At 44.7% G+C, this 17113-nt stretch overlaps 3 protein-coding genes and 1 pseudogene across 3 annotated transcripts; 1 reads left to right on the top strand and 3 right to left on the bottom strand.

Moving 5' to 3' along the window:
• Positions 1-2790: 2790 nt before the first annotated feature.
• LOC128300330 (fatty acid hydroxylase domain-containing protein 2-like) lies at positions 2791-3918 on the bottom strand (annotated as a pseudogene).
• A 697-nt stretch (positions 3919-4615) lies between these two features.
• On the bottom strand, positions 4616-13487 carry LOC128300307 (maternal protein tudor). Its single transcript, XM_053036324.1, has 8 exons — positions 13361-13487; positions 12602-12757; positions 10582-12506; positions 10368-10508; positions 9625-10283; positions 9325-9553; positions 8488-9250; positions 4616-8373 (listed from the first exon to the last, which is right to left on the bottom strand). The coding sequence occupies exons 3-8, from the start codon at positions 12450-12452 to the stop codon at positions 6493-6495; spliced, it is 5544 nt and encodes a 1847-aa protein (XP_052892284.1). The 5' UTR covers positions 12453-12506; positions 12602-12757; positions 13361-13487; the 3' UTR covers positions 4616-6492.
• A 353-nt stretch (positions 13488-13840) lies between these two features.
• On the top strand, positions 13841-16040 carry LOC128300318 (ran GTPase-activating protein). The gene is made up of 3 exons (XM_053036338.1): positions 13841-14072; positions 14190-14512; positions 14578-16040. The coding sequence occupies exons 1-3, from the start codon at positions 13967-13969 to the stop codon at positions 15898-15900; spliced, it is 1752 nt and encodes a 583-aa protein (XP_052892298.1). The 5' UTR covers positions 13841-13966; the 3' UTR covers positions 15901-16040.
• LOC128300331 (uncharacterized) lies at positions 15949-16932 on the bottom strand. Its single transcript, XM_053036350.1, has 2 exons — positions 16458-16932; positions 15949-16393 (listed from the first exon to the last, which is right to left on the bottom strand). The coding sequence occupies exons 1-2, from the start codon at positions 16751-16753 to the stop codon at positions 16078-16080; spliced, it is 612 nt and encodes a 203-aa protein (XP_052892310.1). The 5' UTR covers positions 16754-16932; the 3' UTR covers positions 15949-16077.
• Between the last annotated feature and the right edge of the window lie 181 nt (positions 16933-17113).

Raw genomic sequence — 17113 nt, forward strand, 5'->3', positions numbered from 1 at the left:
GTTACGGCGTTGTTGAAAATGGTCCAATCGGGTTCGAATGCTAACGGTTAGGTAATACGATAAAAAAGCCTTATTTACACGATAAACGTTATTTCATTATGTTCACAACTAAATGTACAAAATCCAAATCGACGAACCAACTGAATAAAAAGCGATTTTATGTTTATGAACACTGTACAAATATGTATACATTTCTAAAGATTATGTAGCGTTTTTATATTATTATTGAAATAATTCTAGTTGAAGTGAATTAAATAACGAATTTCCGTAAGATAAGCAAGATGTTATATGACTTCTGTGAAGAAAGAAATGGTTTTTGTAATTTTCACTCACTTCGCTTCGTTGCTCCGCGATTATTCCAAACGCCATCCAGGAGCGCCGCATCCATCACCATTGTTTTCATTTTCAAACTCTCCCGTGCGAAATCCCATACAAACCAGCCGTTTTCAGATTTTCGACACCAAGAGAGCATCCAAGCCATAGAGGTAACATCAATTCCCCTGCAGCGTGCTCACAGCTGTTCCGCTCTCACATGTTATCATCGAGCGTCATACGAAATCCCATACAAAACAGCGGTTTTCAGATTTTCGACACCAAGAGAGCATCCAAGCCATAGAGGTAACATGTATGCCCCTTCAGCGTGCATATTTCGTCACCTGAGCCATCACTACCCATACTATCAAACTCATGAGCACGATCGCTTGTGTGAGATGGATGAAACGGAAAGCTTTCTTCAGCTCGCTCAAACTTTCCGTCGTGCTGATTTGACGTTTTGAATGTAAACAAGTTGTTTACGCTTCGCATGCTTGCTGGACAATGCGAAAATAACAGTGAATAGTACGAAGAACGTGTAATTAATCTACTTTCCCGAAGTAGACGATTTCCCGTAAGAAAATAGTGATACAGAAGTAGTTGTTTTATCGTTTGGCTCGAGTGTGACAGTGCTACGGTGTTTATTACAGGATGAACCTACCGGATCGGTTGGGGAGGGTTTGTCAGCTGCCAATAGCGCCTCTACCACCACCGGAGTTGATTCTTCGGTAAGAGTTTATTCCTGCGTGCATCCCGGTTGCAAGAAGCTGTACTTCAATGAGCGGCATCTAACAGAGCACGAGAAATATCACGGTGGAGAAGGAAGCTCCTTGCGATCGCCACCAAGTGACAAATGAAGATGGAAAGAACGTTGCAGCAGGAGACAGTCAGGACGTTCCTACACACGCCATAGTCATCTGAATGCGCACGAGCTGTTAAATACCGGTACACTATCCTTTCACTGTCCGTGGGCCGACTGTGGGGCGGCTTTTGCACGCTCGTACGAATTGCAGCACACCGTCAGGAAAAGAAGGAAATTCGAAACGTTGTTGAAAATGGTCCAATCGGGTTCGAATGCTAACGGTTGGGTAATACGATAAAAAAGCTTTATTTACACGATAAACGTTATTTCATTATGTTCACAACTAAATGTACAAAATCCAAATCGACGAACCAACTGAATAAAAAGCGATTTTATGTTTATGAACACTGTACAAATATGTATACATTTCTAAAGATTATGTAGCGTTTTTGTATTATTATTTAAATAATTTCTAGTAGAAGTGAATTAAATAACGAATTTCCGTAAAATATACAAGATGTTATGTGACTTCTCTGAAGAAAGAAATGCTTTTTGCAATTTTCACTCACGTCGCTTCGTTGCTCCGCGATTATTCCAAACGCCATCCAGGAGCGCCGCATCCATCACCATTGTTTTGATTTTCAAACTCTCCCGTGCGAAATCCCATGCAAACCAGCCGTTTTCAGATTTTCGACACCAAGAGAGCATCCAAGCCATAGAGGTAACATCAATTCCCCTGCAGCGTGCTCACAGCTGTTCCGCTCTCACATGTTATCATCGAGCGTCATACGAAATCCCATACAAAGCAGCTGTTTTCAGATTTCTGACACCAAGAGAGCATGTATTAGCAGGAGGTACAATGTTTATCCCTCCAGCGTGCATATTTTGTTGCTTGGGCCATCACTACGCACACTATCAAACTGATGAGCACCAACGCTTGTGTAAGTGAGATGAAGTGAGATGAGATGTTGATGGTATGCGTAGTGATGGCCCACTTGACAAAATATGGGGGCATACATGTTACCTCTTGCTAATACATGCTCTCTTGGTGTAGGAAATCTGAAAACAGCTGATTTTGTATAGAAATTTCGATCCAGCCGCCGGCGATTTTGAGCGCTAGATGAGGGAGACTTCCCATTTCATCCATCTCACTTGCGCTGGCGATCGCTCTCACAGAAATATGAAAACAGCTGGTTTGTATATTTTGCATATCTAAAATTTATTCGATTCATTCATTATCTTTTTTATGTTATGATAAAACTAACGATTCCTTTTTAAATTTTAAATCCATTGAATTTGACTCGAAACTATGTACAATAAGAAAAGAAGCAGAAGAGGAACGTCATGCTCCATACAAAATGTATGAAATACCCGGGTATGCTGGTTGAAAACTTACGCGGTAACGTTTAAAATAAATGAAAATTAAATACTTACTGCTTGTTTAAAATTACAATGTATACACCAAAAAATCGGAAATGAGTTTATTATCCATGTTCCATGTAGAGAAAAGGTCCAAGTAAAATGCCGAATTGTTTCTATGTTTCATGTTATTGAATACATGAGTTTGTAATTAAATAGAACAGCTAGAAAGACGAAACAACGATGAATGTTTTGGAACGAGGTATTCCTTACCACCCTCACTCATAAGCTTTGGATGGCAAACAGGTGGCTTCGGATTAACTATCCGGCTACAACTCTCGGGCCGATTTAATGCCTCAAAGTGTACGATGACGCTGGTGCTGCTTTGACTTCCGGAACTGTGTGTCCGTCCCGTGCAACCAATCGAGATACCCGAACGTTCCGAAGCACTCAGTAAATCTATAAACATACAACAAACATTCATATAAAGCTTTGCAAGAATATCCCTCATACAGCAGTTTAGCTTGATGATTTATACTTTGCGTGATGATAATCGTGGTCCTCGGGGCTGGGAAAGAACGCCAAATGGTAGCCACAATGATCCCGAATCGTGTTAAAGATTACCAACGGAAACCAGATAGCAGTGGTGAAGATGTGCGCCTTCATGAGCTATATGCCGATCATTGGCGGGATCATGTTGCTGATGATGTGCCCGATCGGATGGCAGTACATAGCGGTCCAAGCAAACGGTGCCGTCCATTCGTGGTGCTTTTTATGGACCAGTTTGTACAGTGGCTTGAGGTGCAAGAGTCGATACACGTAGTAAAATCCAATCTCGGCAAAGAAGACACACACACGACAAGATCGCGCAATATCACACCCACGTCCGGCACCGAATTACGGATTGTTCCATAGTAGCCAGCAAACGTTACCGGGACACCAATCACCGTTTGATTGCACAAGATTGTCTTCACCACACACCGCAGATCATGCGATTCTATCGGTTCATTTTTACCGGGTTGCGTTTTGTATCTACGCAAAAACACTGGCATGTTGATGATTGGTTGTGGAACAGAACTTTCACATACGGCCTGCGGGATGTTATCGCCTAAAAGTCTCGACAGTTGGTTCGCTGCAGCAGATCGTTTCTTACGTAATGCAGCAAAGAAAAGGCACCACTGTCCCTGATCGCCGCGGACGTGGGCACAATACCGCAGGCCCGAGTTGTCCAGAAGAACGTTTCAGCTTCGTGTAATCCTCCTTTTTCCGGCTTTGATCCACGGTGAACGATACGCCTTTTCGTTGGCTACAAGGATCGCTTATCGTGCGTAGCGTACAAGTGCGGGATGAAGCAAAAAGAACTTATTGCAGTTATTGGTACGCAGAGCAACCCGTTTTTTGCCGAAAAACAACCATTGGCGGTGCGAAAATTTACACAATGGAGTAGAAATCAAGATGGCCTAGGCATACCATCAAACTCATCTCACTTCATCTCACTTACACAACCGATGGTGCTCATGACTTTGATGGTATGGGTAGTGATGGTCCAAGTGACAAAATATGGGGACATACATGTTACCTCTTGCTAATACATGCTCTCTTGGTGTCAGAAATCTGAAAACAGCTGTTTTGTATGGAATTTCGTACCAGCCGACGGAAATTTTGAGCGAGAGATGAGTGAGACTTCCCATTTCAACCATCTCACTTGCGCTGGCGATCGTTCTCACGGGTTTGATAGTATGCAATGCAATAATGAATGGCAAATTTATTCCACGCTGCAGGTGTCGCTTTTCTGATTTTGTCACTTGACAAATTTGTCGGCATTTTGTCAACGCTCGTGGCCCTGCACCTCATGGATCAAAGAATGCTATAAAACATGGTCAATTGTAGAAAAAGTTCAATAAGTTAAAGCTCACCTCAGAAATCAACAGTTTTCTTTTTTGTTCATCGCCTGAAACATCAACATGAGCGAAACAGGTTTCTAAGAAATTTCGCTGATTGTTACCGAAGAAGTAAACCTTGGAAACTGTACCTTGGGCGAAAAATCGTAGAAGGCATTGGACAAATCAGGAATCGTAAATGTACGTAAATCGTAGAAAATGTGATCCAAGTAGTGGCGTTATGGTTCTCCTTAGCGCATGCAAACGTTTATATATAGATAACTTTATTTTCGTTTTTTTGGACGTGGTTTAGTACAATAGTTGCTGATTATAATTGTAACGAGCGATTGCTAAACTATTTAATTTGCGTTTAGTGCGTTTTACGCATCATTCATCTTTTTCACGATGGTTTGCTTATATCGTTTCGGACAGAGTAGTCCAGATGCCTACTGGATATAGCTTATTTTATGCACCGCAATGCTGCAACGACAGTTGAAAAGGAGAGCGGTAGTTGGGGAAATTTAGTTCTCGTTTGAAACATCCCCTGTTGTAAGGCACTTCTTCTTGAACATTTTTACAATTGTCATTGTTTTAAAATGTTGGTGCCGTTCAATGTAGAAAATAGTAGCATAATAAAACGTAGATATTCTCAACTACCAAACATGCTGCCCATGGAGAACATCGACCTAGACACATATGTAATGTAAAAAAAGAATATTTAGGCTGGATGCTCTTAGCTGCCTCATGGTGTGTAGAGGTAGCTGGATGTATGAGTTATTGGAAGGCACATTTTCTATCCATTTGAGTTTGTAGTTCGCGAAGACACTTTCACTTTGTTCTATGTTGCATTACAGGGTTTCGAATCATATAAGGGAACATTTCAACTGTTCGAGGGATACAACTCATAGGGGATATTTTAAGTAACTAAAGCCAAAGAAATTTGCAATCATAAAGGGGAAATGTGCAAACATACAAGATAATTTAGCCAAAAACACTCTGAAGATCAATTTGTTAATTGTCTTCCTTTGTTTTTGGATGCATTGTCTACGGTTTGCTTAAATTTCCGCATTATTTTACTATGAAAATTAGTTTGTTAATTAACAATTGTTAATTAGTTTAACAACAACGCTTCATGCTTCGCACATGTCCAAACACATGCTTTTGTAAGGGAACAGGAGAGGTGAAACAAAGATATTTGCAACTGATAATGCATAACATTTTCAGGAGCAACAGGCGAATACGATTTGAACAAACCAGTCAAAAATGAGTTCAGCTTTCCCAGCTTAGTTTTATGCTTTTTCCTGTTGTGATGGTTTTTTTTGTTTAAGGTTTTCGGTGAAGAAATGCAGAATCTGCTTACCTTTAAACATTGAAGAAAAGACATTTTCCCTTTATGTTTGCAAATATCTCTCCATCGATTGAGAATATTCCTCAATGAACTGCACAATTCCACCAAACGGTTGAAATGTTCCCTTATATGAATCGAAACCCTGTATGCACCATTCCGATTCATTGTTAATAAATTTGCTTACTTCAACATAACCCCTATCCACTCACTGAGAGTACAATTCATAATAATTGTTATATTAATTGTTCCTTTTTTGTTTGTTTTTTAACATTTTTGCTCCCATTTTTGCATCACGTTTTACAATTCTCAACCAGGCGGTAAATAGAGTAGCTAGTTCAGTGTTGTGAGTGAGTAATAGGGTAACAATGTGCATAAATAGTCGTGATTTGAAATTGGGATGCATATGCGTTCATTTAAATTCGTTCGAGTCTATTAATTCGTTTCAGTAAGCAGGAGAGGAAAAATCTAACCTATGAAACAAAAACAACGTTACGCGTATGAGCGCATATAGTGAATTCACAAAAAAAAAAACAAAACAAAAACAACTTTGTATCTCTATAACTAATCTCTTATACCGGGGCTTCGATTCTTAATGTTATGTGTAGAGAATTGTTGTTTTCGATTCATCGTTACCGTGTGAGCAGGGAAAAATCTTAAAACGAAACCTTCATTACTGTTCTCCTCTTGGTGGTTTGAAGCATCTTGCAACTTCAAGCAGGAAACGGAATGATCGGTCTTTTCCCCCCGGTAACGGTCGTTTTGCATGTCACAGCATGCCATCGCACAGCACATCAATTGTCTGCATTCGTTAACTGCTGACCCAACGATGGTGGAGCGGATTCACAGTTCTCCAGAAACTCCAGGTCACTGTGTGCCCTGAAGAACACCTGTTTCGGTTTGGCTCGCCGTATCGTTTCTCCCTTACTGCTGCTGCTGTTTTCCGGCATAACGAGATTACAAAACGAGTCCTCACCCACATTGTCGTCGACGTCTTTCTCTCGCAACAGATCTTCCACGTTAACGCCATTGGGCGTAAACAATCGTATGATGAGTGGATCGCAATCGTTACGCACAATTTCAAACGTGAACACAACCTTTCCCAAATCGGCCAGTTCCGTTAGACGACTGCGCAAGCGGCTCCAACGGGCTGCACCGAGCGTCACCTCATCCGTTGGCAGATAGTGCTCCAGGCAGCACTTCTTCGCTAACCGGGACATTTCCTCGATGCTGGGAGGCATCTTGCGCAGATCCGTTGCTGCCGCACGATAACCGTAGTCAACCAGCAGCACTAGATGGTACGTGGCCTCCCCACCGTGCACCTCCGACAGGACGAGCGCACGACAGTACTTACCGTTGTGTAGTAACTGCGCCAAACAGAACAACCCATTTCTTATATCACCCTCAGCGATCGGTTCACAGTGCTTTGCTTTGGCCGCTAGCAATTCGTCCATGTTGCGCAGCGCATCGAAACTGTTGTTGAATTGGATGAAAAACTCAGCCGGTGAGTTCACGTGGCTAATGTGCACCTTGTCGTCTTCTAGCTGGTAACTATCATCGAGCCTGTTATCGTCACCCAGGAAGAAACTGGAACTCATCACGTCGTTCGACGAACCAGGTCCTTTTTCGCACAGCGCAACCAACTGGTCCACAATATTCCGTCCTTCGAGGAACAGCTCAACGGTAGCAAACGATGGTCCGGGGCTGTGCAGCTGTACGGTGAACACCGTCTGGCCCATTGCCGTCAGTTCAACAAACTTCTCCTGTGCTGCTGCCGACCAACTCTTCACGTTTTCCGGCAACCGTAGCGCACACTTCGTACAGAGTCGCGTCAGCTCTGCGATGCTCGGTTCCAGCTGTTTCAGCTTCTGCACCGTAGCACCATTTCCGTAATCCACAAACAGTACCTTATATGTGCCCGGTTGCGGTATGGACAATACCTGCACTCGATACCACAGTCCATCGTCCGCAAACTCTGCCAGACATATCAGGTCCACCTTCGGATCGTCGACATCGGTAAACTGGCTCACATCCGCCAAATAGTTGCCCATCATATCGAGTGGATTAACATCGCGTTCCAGCTGCAGGTAGAACTCATCAATCGATTCTGTGTGGCTCGTAAAGCATCGCTGACCGGAAGGTACGTACAGCAAGCGGGTGGCCAGCTTTTTCTCCACCAGCATCTCGGCAATATCCTTCTCACTGCTACGCACACTGATGTAGTGCACACCTTGAGCTTCGGCCAGAAACTGTACCTCAACCTCAACCAGCGCACGTAGTATTGTGGTGGCAACCTCTTTCCATGCAGCCATTTTCTTGCGTCCTCTAGCACTTCCTACTGAACCACCATCAGCACTGACAACTTCCTGGGACATGGGTTGTACAAGCATGGCGCACTGTTTCGCGTAAATTTTCCACTTCATCAGATCATCGTTGATGTCTCGGAGTGTACTCTTCTTGTTGCTTGTCACGATGTCCGTGTGACCAAAGTCAACAAACTGTATGATCAGATCATCGTGACTGTCGATGATGAGGGCCCGGTACCAGAGATCATCGGCCGAATATTGCGCGATGCAGTAACGATCGGCAGAAAAGTCACGCAAAGGTGGTAAGGACGATGCAATGATTTGAAGAGTCTCTTGCAGTTGGTTTAGATCTTTTTGATCACTTTCAAGCTGTTTAGGTGAAAGGGAAACAGAGAGGGAACGGCATTATTAGAATCCATATATAGTTAGTATTATTAGTATAAATTGTTCCAAACAATCATGAAGAACACTTTCAACACTAACCTGAATAAATAACTGGCTCGGATTATCGACGTGACATATTCTAGCCTTAATCTTCTGATGCTTCGCCTCATGATCCTCGATTGATGGCCGTACGGGAGCTCCGGGTGTTGGTGTCGATGATTGGCGCTGATTGAGTATGGTCTCATAATCCAAATCCGCCACCAACTGTCGATCCTTCAGCACGCTCACAATGCTATAGTCATTCGAGGTGATGTCCACGATCCAGATTCCATTTCGAAACTCGACCACTTTAAGCGACAGCTCGAACAATCCGGTCAGCCCACTGATTTCCGTCTTGATGTGCTCCTCTTTCACGTCAACGATTGCTGTCATCGGTAAATATACTCGATGGGCAAACGCACTGTATTCGAAGAACTGTGGTTCAAGAACCTTCAGCTCACTGTGCTTCATCTGCTCGCGGTACCCATAGTCTACCAGTAGCACTTCGATCTTTTCGATATCCTGCAACGATACGATCTTTACACGATACCAGTTACCGTCGTCTTGTGACTTGGCGGCACACACTTCATTCATCGTCAGATTCGCCACCGGCACTAACTCTTGCTGCTTTTCGTAAAACTCGAACAAATCGTTCGCCATCTTGGTGATTTGTTCATTCCAGCGCGCATTCTGCACATACAGGCAGTTTGTGCTTTCTACGTGGGTAACGTACACGTTAAATGCACTCATCAGCACTGGCATATCGGTTATCGTTGGCTCAGGTTGGCCCGTTAATGATGGTATCAGCAAAGACAGTATCAATCTACAATTACAGAAAAGAAACGTTAATAGAAAGGTATATTGAAAAAACAGCGTATTTTTTGCAACGTGACGCACTTTTCATCATTCGATACATCGACCACTTGTGCCAAGCAGTACTGATTGAGCCATTGTTCACGGAACTTCACCATAGCATCTACCGAAACAAGGGATGAATCACAGCCATCATGTCGGCAGCTGAAGATGGCCTGATGTCCGAGCAATTTCACGCGAAAATCGTTTAGACTTTTAAGCTCTACTAGCTGCACCTTTAATGTTTGTCCCTTCAAACGGCCGAGATCTATGTCTGTAACATTAAAGAGGAAAAAAAATCTTTAAAAACACTATCTCACCCATAGCATTCCTTTGAAACCTTACCAACATAAACCTGTGCGATGAGATCATCTTCCAGTAGATGCTCCTTGAGATCACGTCCGAGCGAGTGAACCTCACAGTGATACTTGCCGTCAACACGCTCCAAAAACACTGTTTCGAACTGTTTGTCGTTGCTAATGTACGAATCGATGCGGTTCTGTAGCTCTTTCACCTCGCAGCGCAATCTAACATCAGGCAGGGCACAGGGAACAGCCATTGGAGCGAGCCGGGTAAAGCGACGCTCCACTAGCCACAGATCGTTTATCGATAGGGCCAGTTTGTTACCACCGTCGACTAACTCTACCTTATACTTTTGAACGGACTCGTTGTACTTTAACACACGGCCGCGATAGAACGCATTGTGTTTTGGGTGACGTACGACAACGATTGAACCGGTGGAGGGTTTCCCGGCCTTTCCGCTGCTTTGTTGTTGCTGTTGCAGCTGTTGCTGATGTAGTTGCTGATTGCTCTTGTTTCGATAGTACTTTTGCAATTGCTTCATCATATCATGGTACTTATCCTCATCCGATCGTAATCTTACGTAGAATTGTTCCGGCGAGTACCACCAGGAGAGAACGACTTCGAGCTTACTGTTCATCGTTACTGCATGCTCCGGAAAGGTACTACGGTACGGCATAAATTCATCCGTAGATTGTGCGTTGCTAGGAATAGAAATAAATTGAAATGGAAATGTTAGAGTGGCCTTGGAAATGAGTACGTAGTCTAATCAAATATTTCAACATTACCTTTCCGTAGCAGCCACTACAGCGTCCATTCTGTTTCGTTCGTTTCGCTTCGCTTCATTACCGGCCAACCCTACATTCGCCGGAGGGCTATTTGGATCTGCAAACCGATCATCGTGTTCATAATAGTACGGCATTTGGACTCTGTAAACGAGGTTGAGTGTGTCAGTGTACAATATTTCCAACTTATGGTTTCATTCCACATATTTTCCCTTACCGGTCCTTGTTGAACCTTGGAATGTCATTACGGACTCCTGCCGTTGTTCCTACATTGTTGGCAATTCCCGGATTTCGCTTTGCATCCTGTTTGTTGTTGCCTGTCGAAGGGTCACGTTGGTTACTATCACGCCCATATCCGACACCACCACCCGAACGATTATTGTGCGGAGGAGTTTGCACATTGCCACCCGTTTGCAAATCGTACCCCGAACTTTGATTTCCCGGCAGTGGTGGACCACCGCTCCATTCGTCGTTAGTCAAATCGATACAGTCTCCATGGCCAGACGAAATGCCACTGGACGAAAGAGGCGCTTTGGCTGAATCGACTGACGTACCCATTGGATCAACTCCACTTGCAGCACTTCCACCAGACAGTCGTTTGTTTTGCTGCTTCTGAGGATTGCTCTGAGGTTCCTTTAAGAATTTTCCCGGTGTGTTCAACTTCAGCAGCTTCTTCGACACGTTCAGTACCGGCGTTTCGGATTCATCCAGCAGGTTTACGATCGTTTTTCCGTCCCGTATGTCGCACACGATCAACTTGAACGGTTTGCGCTCTCGATCCGCACCTTCCGCCAGCATTTCCAGCTGATCTGTAGACAGATCAACGCTGGTAGATCCTTCGAACCCTTCCAGACAGCACTCGATCGCTTCCGGCCGCTGATGGAGAAAATCCGACGACAGCCGCTTCAGCTGCAAACGTTGCGTCGTGATGCTAGTGCCATAGTCGACCAAACGCACCTTAATTTTAGGATCCGTTTCAAGCACCTCCGCCCGATAGATATCGTTTGGATCGAGGCTGACCGCGTACACATCGCCAACGTTCACAACACTCGGAATGACACTGCCACTACCCTGATAATGCACTATCAAATCATCCATCATTTTATCAAACGTAGCCACATTGTCCAGACGATGGACGAAAAATTTCGCGCAAGATTCAATGTAACGGATAACCACCCGGTAACTGGACCCACGTTGCAGACTTCCCGGTGGCAGATACTTGTAAACCTGCTCCTGGCACTGTTTTTGCAAACGTAAGAATAGATTATCGCCATTTTCGTACAGCTCACAGTACGACACGAATGCTGCACCCTCCGGGGGAGTAACTTTCAGCTTCAGCACCTTGCCTGCGATCATCTTGGAGAAGATACCAGCAACATCAGCATTCACGTCCTCGAGCCGGCGCACGTTTGAGAGTGCAAAGCGTGTTGAGAAGATCTCATAACGCAGGAACTCAGGTGGAATCTCGTACAAACTGCTTGGATGCACCGTTTCCGAATGGCCATAATCGACGTACGAAACGGTACAGTTACCATCCTGACCTAGCGCTGTGATGAGCGCACGATAGATTGTATGGTTGTGCGAATAGCGTGCCAAACAGGCCATTCCGAGCTGCAGCTTCCGATTGATGGAACGTAACGGCACCCGTGCCAAAGCAACCATCATTTGCTTCAGTGCAGCTTCCGCTGAAAGTAGCTGCACCATGAACTGTTTCGGACCATTCTGCACGTACGAAACGGTCACCTCATACAAAGAGCCGACTGTGAGCGTACTGGCATTGAATGTTAAATTTCCCGGAGAGAATGCAGCATTTGATCGGCCCGCGCTGGAACCGTGCGATCCATTGGTCGGCGTACGTAGCACATCGTGTTTGCGCGACTGACTGCTCGATCGTTGGTGAGTTTGTGCTGACAGATTTCCGTGCTGATTCCCATTGTGCATGTGACCCGCACGAGCCTGGGTGGATGTGTCCACCAGATGAGGCGGATAGCCAAAGTCACCGAGCGCATTCCGCCCGGCATTTGGTGCGGTACGTAACGAACGTGCTGGTTGCAGATTTTTTGCCACCTGGTAACGATTAATATTCATATTCGCGAAAACGTTCGGCAGCGTCGTTGTCCTACTATGAAATGTACTGCTCCTCTAAAACAAAAAACAAAAGCAAAAATGCATCGGAAATGAACGACGTGACTCTTTACGTGGTAGGTGAAAGGTACGCAACCCAAATCAGGACTTACATAGCCAACCGCAATCCACGGAAGGAAATCGAATACTACAAATCAACGTGTTGCCGCAGTTTCTTCACTGACGATACATTTTCCACGGAGCTTTCGGAAGGAGATTGTTTCCCTCCCTGCTATCTCTCTTTCCCTTGCTTCGTCGGCTGGAGACTGCTAATATGAAATCGAGGAAAGCAAACACAGCGCGTAACTAGGGTGCAACACTACAATGCGAATGTAATCAAACGAATGCGAAGAGAAAACTGTAAACGATTGAGATTTTTTGTTGCTTGTTGCTCTTTTAAACGCATCACTTCTCTTCTGCTCGTTTTGAACGCTTTTCCACAATTGCTTGTACTTCAATTTTCCGGGCAAAAGCGAAGTTATAGATAGACGAATGCGACCATGAGGAACAAAAGAAGAAATTAACCGCAGCAACATGTACCGTTGTCATGGTTCGCACAGCTTTCTTGAACTGATCACTGAAAGCAACGATCAATCGATTACGGGGGCGGAATGCCTTGCTACTGTTTGATTTCCTTGCATTGTTCTGAATCGGCAATGCCTTACGCTATTGTAATCTTTTCAATATTCGATAGAATACTATATCGCACATAACAAAACGTGGCGCATGGCCTACTGCATATTGTACGCATTCCAATGCCGGAGCCATTGTACTTTTTCAGACCCTGAGTCTCATACCGTTTTTTTCTTCATATCATACGATTCTGTTGACTAATTGTCATAGTCACACTTACGGGTATTCGGTTTACTTACCAGCAAGTTACAAGTGACGATGAGCACAAACGTTTCCGTTAGTTGATCGCTTTAATTCCGGCTGCCACCTGGTTATAGTTCTGCACGTATATTCCGTAGAATCGTTTCGTCGAAATGCGCCTATCCGATGGAATGCAACAAATGATAGTGAAGAAAATGAAGTAAGCAAATCTGCCAACCACCGAGTCGCAATTGTTGGAACGAGATAGCAATACGAGAGTGAAAGTGGTTCGAAATGGCCTTTATGTAACAAATGTACAGAGACTAATTTTAATAAATGGGATATGGGTTTGCAAAATGCATTGCTTAGCAAAGTGCACTGTAAAATCCCGAAAATTGCTGCAAAACAATAAAGAAACTCATTCGTTGAATTTCGGGCAAGAAACCAAACCACGGGCATAGCTCATTCGAATGTCAGCCAAAGCGGCAAACGGCCACAAATTTGACAGCAGCAGTATCAAACAAAAAGAAACACAGGTAAACATAACCTCCCGCTCGTTTTATGCCGACGAAAAGCATCCATCGACCGACAGCATAATTGTTTGGCCGTGAAGATAGCGCATTTTAGTGAAAGTGTAGTAACTGTTCAGGAGGCTCCCTCGACAAATGGCGTCCTTTAATTTGACTTCAATAACGAGCGCACTGTCCGATCTTGATCAGCACGGTGTGAAGTGGGTTGGCAAAGCGTCAAAATGGGGAACGGAAGCGGAAGGTAAATGCACACCTGCCAGTCGCCGGTAAAGGCGCAATTGCACTGATGGTTTGATTTATTAATATTTATGTACGTTGTTTTTCACATCTTTTGCATTGCAATAATGATCTTCTGCAGCCAAAGACTTGATAGATGCGATAAATGCCTGCAAGGATATGCGTTTCCTGAATCTGGAAGGAAACACATTGGGCGTGGAGGCGGCAAAAGGAATCGGCAAAGCGCTGGAAAAACATCCCGAGTTGAAACAAGCGCTTTGGAAAGATCTGTTTACCGGGCGCATGAAGGAAGAAATTCCGATAGCACTGAAGGCACTGGGGCAGGGTATGATTACGGCTGGTGCACAGCTTACCGTGCTAGATTGTTCCGATAATGCGCTCGGTCCGAACGGAATGGTTGGACTGGTGGATCTGTTAAAGAGCTCCACGTGCTATACACTGGAGGTTTGTATAGTAGCATATAGTCGCTGCTTCCTGAGTTCGGCGTAATAATGTATACTTTTTTGTAGGAATTAAAGCTAAACAATTGCGGGCTGGGTATCCAAGGTGGAACAATGCTCGCCGAAGCGCTGCTCGAAGGACACAAAGCCAGTAAGAAGGTGGGCAAACCTCTCGCACTGAGAGTGTTCATTGCAGGAAGAAATCGTTTGGAAAACGCAGGCGCTAAAGCACTGTCGGAAACGTTTGCCACCATTGGTACGCTGGAGCAAATTGAAACACCGCAGAATGGTATCTATCATGTGGGCATAACAGCACTGTCCGAAGCGTTCAAGATGAACAAGAATTTGCGGATTCTGAACCTAAACGATAATACAATAGGGCCGAAGGGAGCTGCGGCATTATCGATCGCACTACAGGATCTGCCCAATTTGCGGGAACTTAACTTTGGAGATTGCCTGCTGAAAACTAAGGGAGCAACCCTGATTGGAGAGGCTCTGCACGAGGGACACACTGAGCTGGAAGTGATGGACTTTGGATTCAACGAAATCGGTCCCGATGGTGGATTTACACTGGTGAACGCGGCCGCCAACAAGGATAAACTTCGCTCGCTCGTACTGAACGGTAATCAGTTTGGTGAAGAATGCTGTGATCAGTTGCAGGAACTGATGCGGGACTACGAGCGCAACGGTGTGATGGAGCTGGAAGAGGACGCGGGTGACATGGAAGAAGAAGAGGAGGAGGAGGAGGATGAGGAGGAAGAGGACGTGGAAGAGGAAGGAAGTGAGGAGGAGGACGATGAAACGATTGACCAGGACGATGAGGAGGACACCGACGAGGAGGAAGATGCGGAAGAAGCTCTTCTAACCCGATTGAAGGAACGCAGCACAAAGGCGAACGGCACCAGTACCGATACCGCGCTCGATGTATCTACCGTCTCGATCGATCTCGACTCAACGCTCCCGAACACGGTCGATTCCTTTATCCGGCAGCACTATCCCTCGGAAACGATGTTCCAATCGCTGCCAGACAAGGATAAAGTGGCAGCTTTCCGCGAGTACCTAAATGCGGTTCCAAAAGACGATTACTTAGTGCACACAGCATTCACCATCATCAAGTGCTCCGAGCTGTGCGAAAGCCAACCGGAAGCGCTGGATGTAGCGCTAGCCCTGTACAAGGATGCTTTCGAGTTTGCGAAGACAAACAAACGGCTGAAGAGCTTGCGTGACTTCGTGCTGATTCAGCTCGGCTTGCTAAAACCGGAAGATCGAAGCTACCAGCTGAAATATAATGTGCAAACGTGCCAGCGTGCGCTACGCGCCGCTATCCAGCAGAATCTGATACCGAAAGAGGAGACCGAAGTGTTCGAGGCATTCCTCAATCGCGTAGGATAAACCTATTGAGGTGGGTCTTGAGTTATGTACATGTACATGAGATTTCTTTTTTACTTTTTATTATTTAAAACAAGAATTCCAAAATAAAGATAGAAAAAGGGATAAATCTCGCTTAAACGTATCCTAAGAATGATGTTTCAATACTGATAACATGCGTCTCGTTACAATTACTTCACGCTAATATTCCGAAACGTTCCAGCAAGCGTATGACACGAAACTTGGCTGCTGTTCGTGGTCCTCCCTGCGTTGATCGTTTTCGACTGTTTGCGATGCTACCGGTAAATATCTGCGGCGGAATTCGATTTTCGTACAGTGGATGATCGTTTCCGTTTTCAGCTCTGCGTCGACGCAAGGATATGAACTCGAAACCATCGACACGGGAACCATGCGTGGCACGTAATACGCCATCGATGAAACGGCATTATCCTGACAGTACAGCCGTCCGATTGCTAGAAATCTTTCCGTCGATACCGATACGGTTTGCTCATTCCGGCTGTAATAAGCAAAGGATAATGACCTCATTCATAAAACTATCGAACGGTGTGTTAAACACTTACAGCGTTACGGAGCATCCTTCGAATAGATGTACAGCCAGCTGTGGGGATCGTTCGACAGTGTCCTCCGAACCTTCATTCGGTGTCGCTACTGGCATGTAGATGCAGGCCGCAAGGTTGCGACGCTTGCGCGATGGGTTGACGATCGGTAGCAGCAGCTCATTGTTGTTCTGATCCGCAAAGTGGTTCGAGTAGCAGGAGACAGTGGACGAGTAGCGTCTTCTGCGCATCCGGCTACTGAAAGGTGTTGATCGATCCACATAATTCATGCGAATCATAAAGGGGTGCAGCGATGCCATAATTATGGACGATAAGTTACAGCTTCAATAGCAATGGTGATTTAAAATATAACAAACGTATTGCCACTGTAGGCTTCATTAATCAGGCACTAAGTAGGACTGTCAGTGTTCTAGCAGAATGGCCGGGTATATGCTTCCTCAATTATAACTTAATTCGTGTCATTTTCAAAACAAACGACCAAGTATTTTAATCATACTAAGCAAGTTTAATTGTGAAAAGAGCAAATTCCTTTATTGTGAACTGATTTTGTTTCAAAATCCCCAGAGGAAATAATATTTTCTGATTGACATCCCTGGTTATGCACAATGTATGCAGGATCCTGGACAATTTACAGGGCTCGCTATATTTGATGTGTTTTT

This window comes from Anopheles moucheti, chromosome 3 (genome assembly GCF_943734755.1).
Source record: "Anopheles moucheti chromosome 3, idAnoMoucSN_F20_07, whole genome shotgun sequence".
In the NCBI taxonomy this organism is placed as follows: domain Eukaryota; kingdom Metazoa; phylum Arthropoda; class Insecta; order Diptera; family Culicidae; genus Anopheles; species Anopheles moucheti.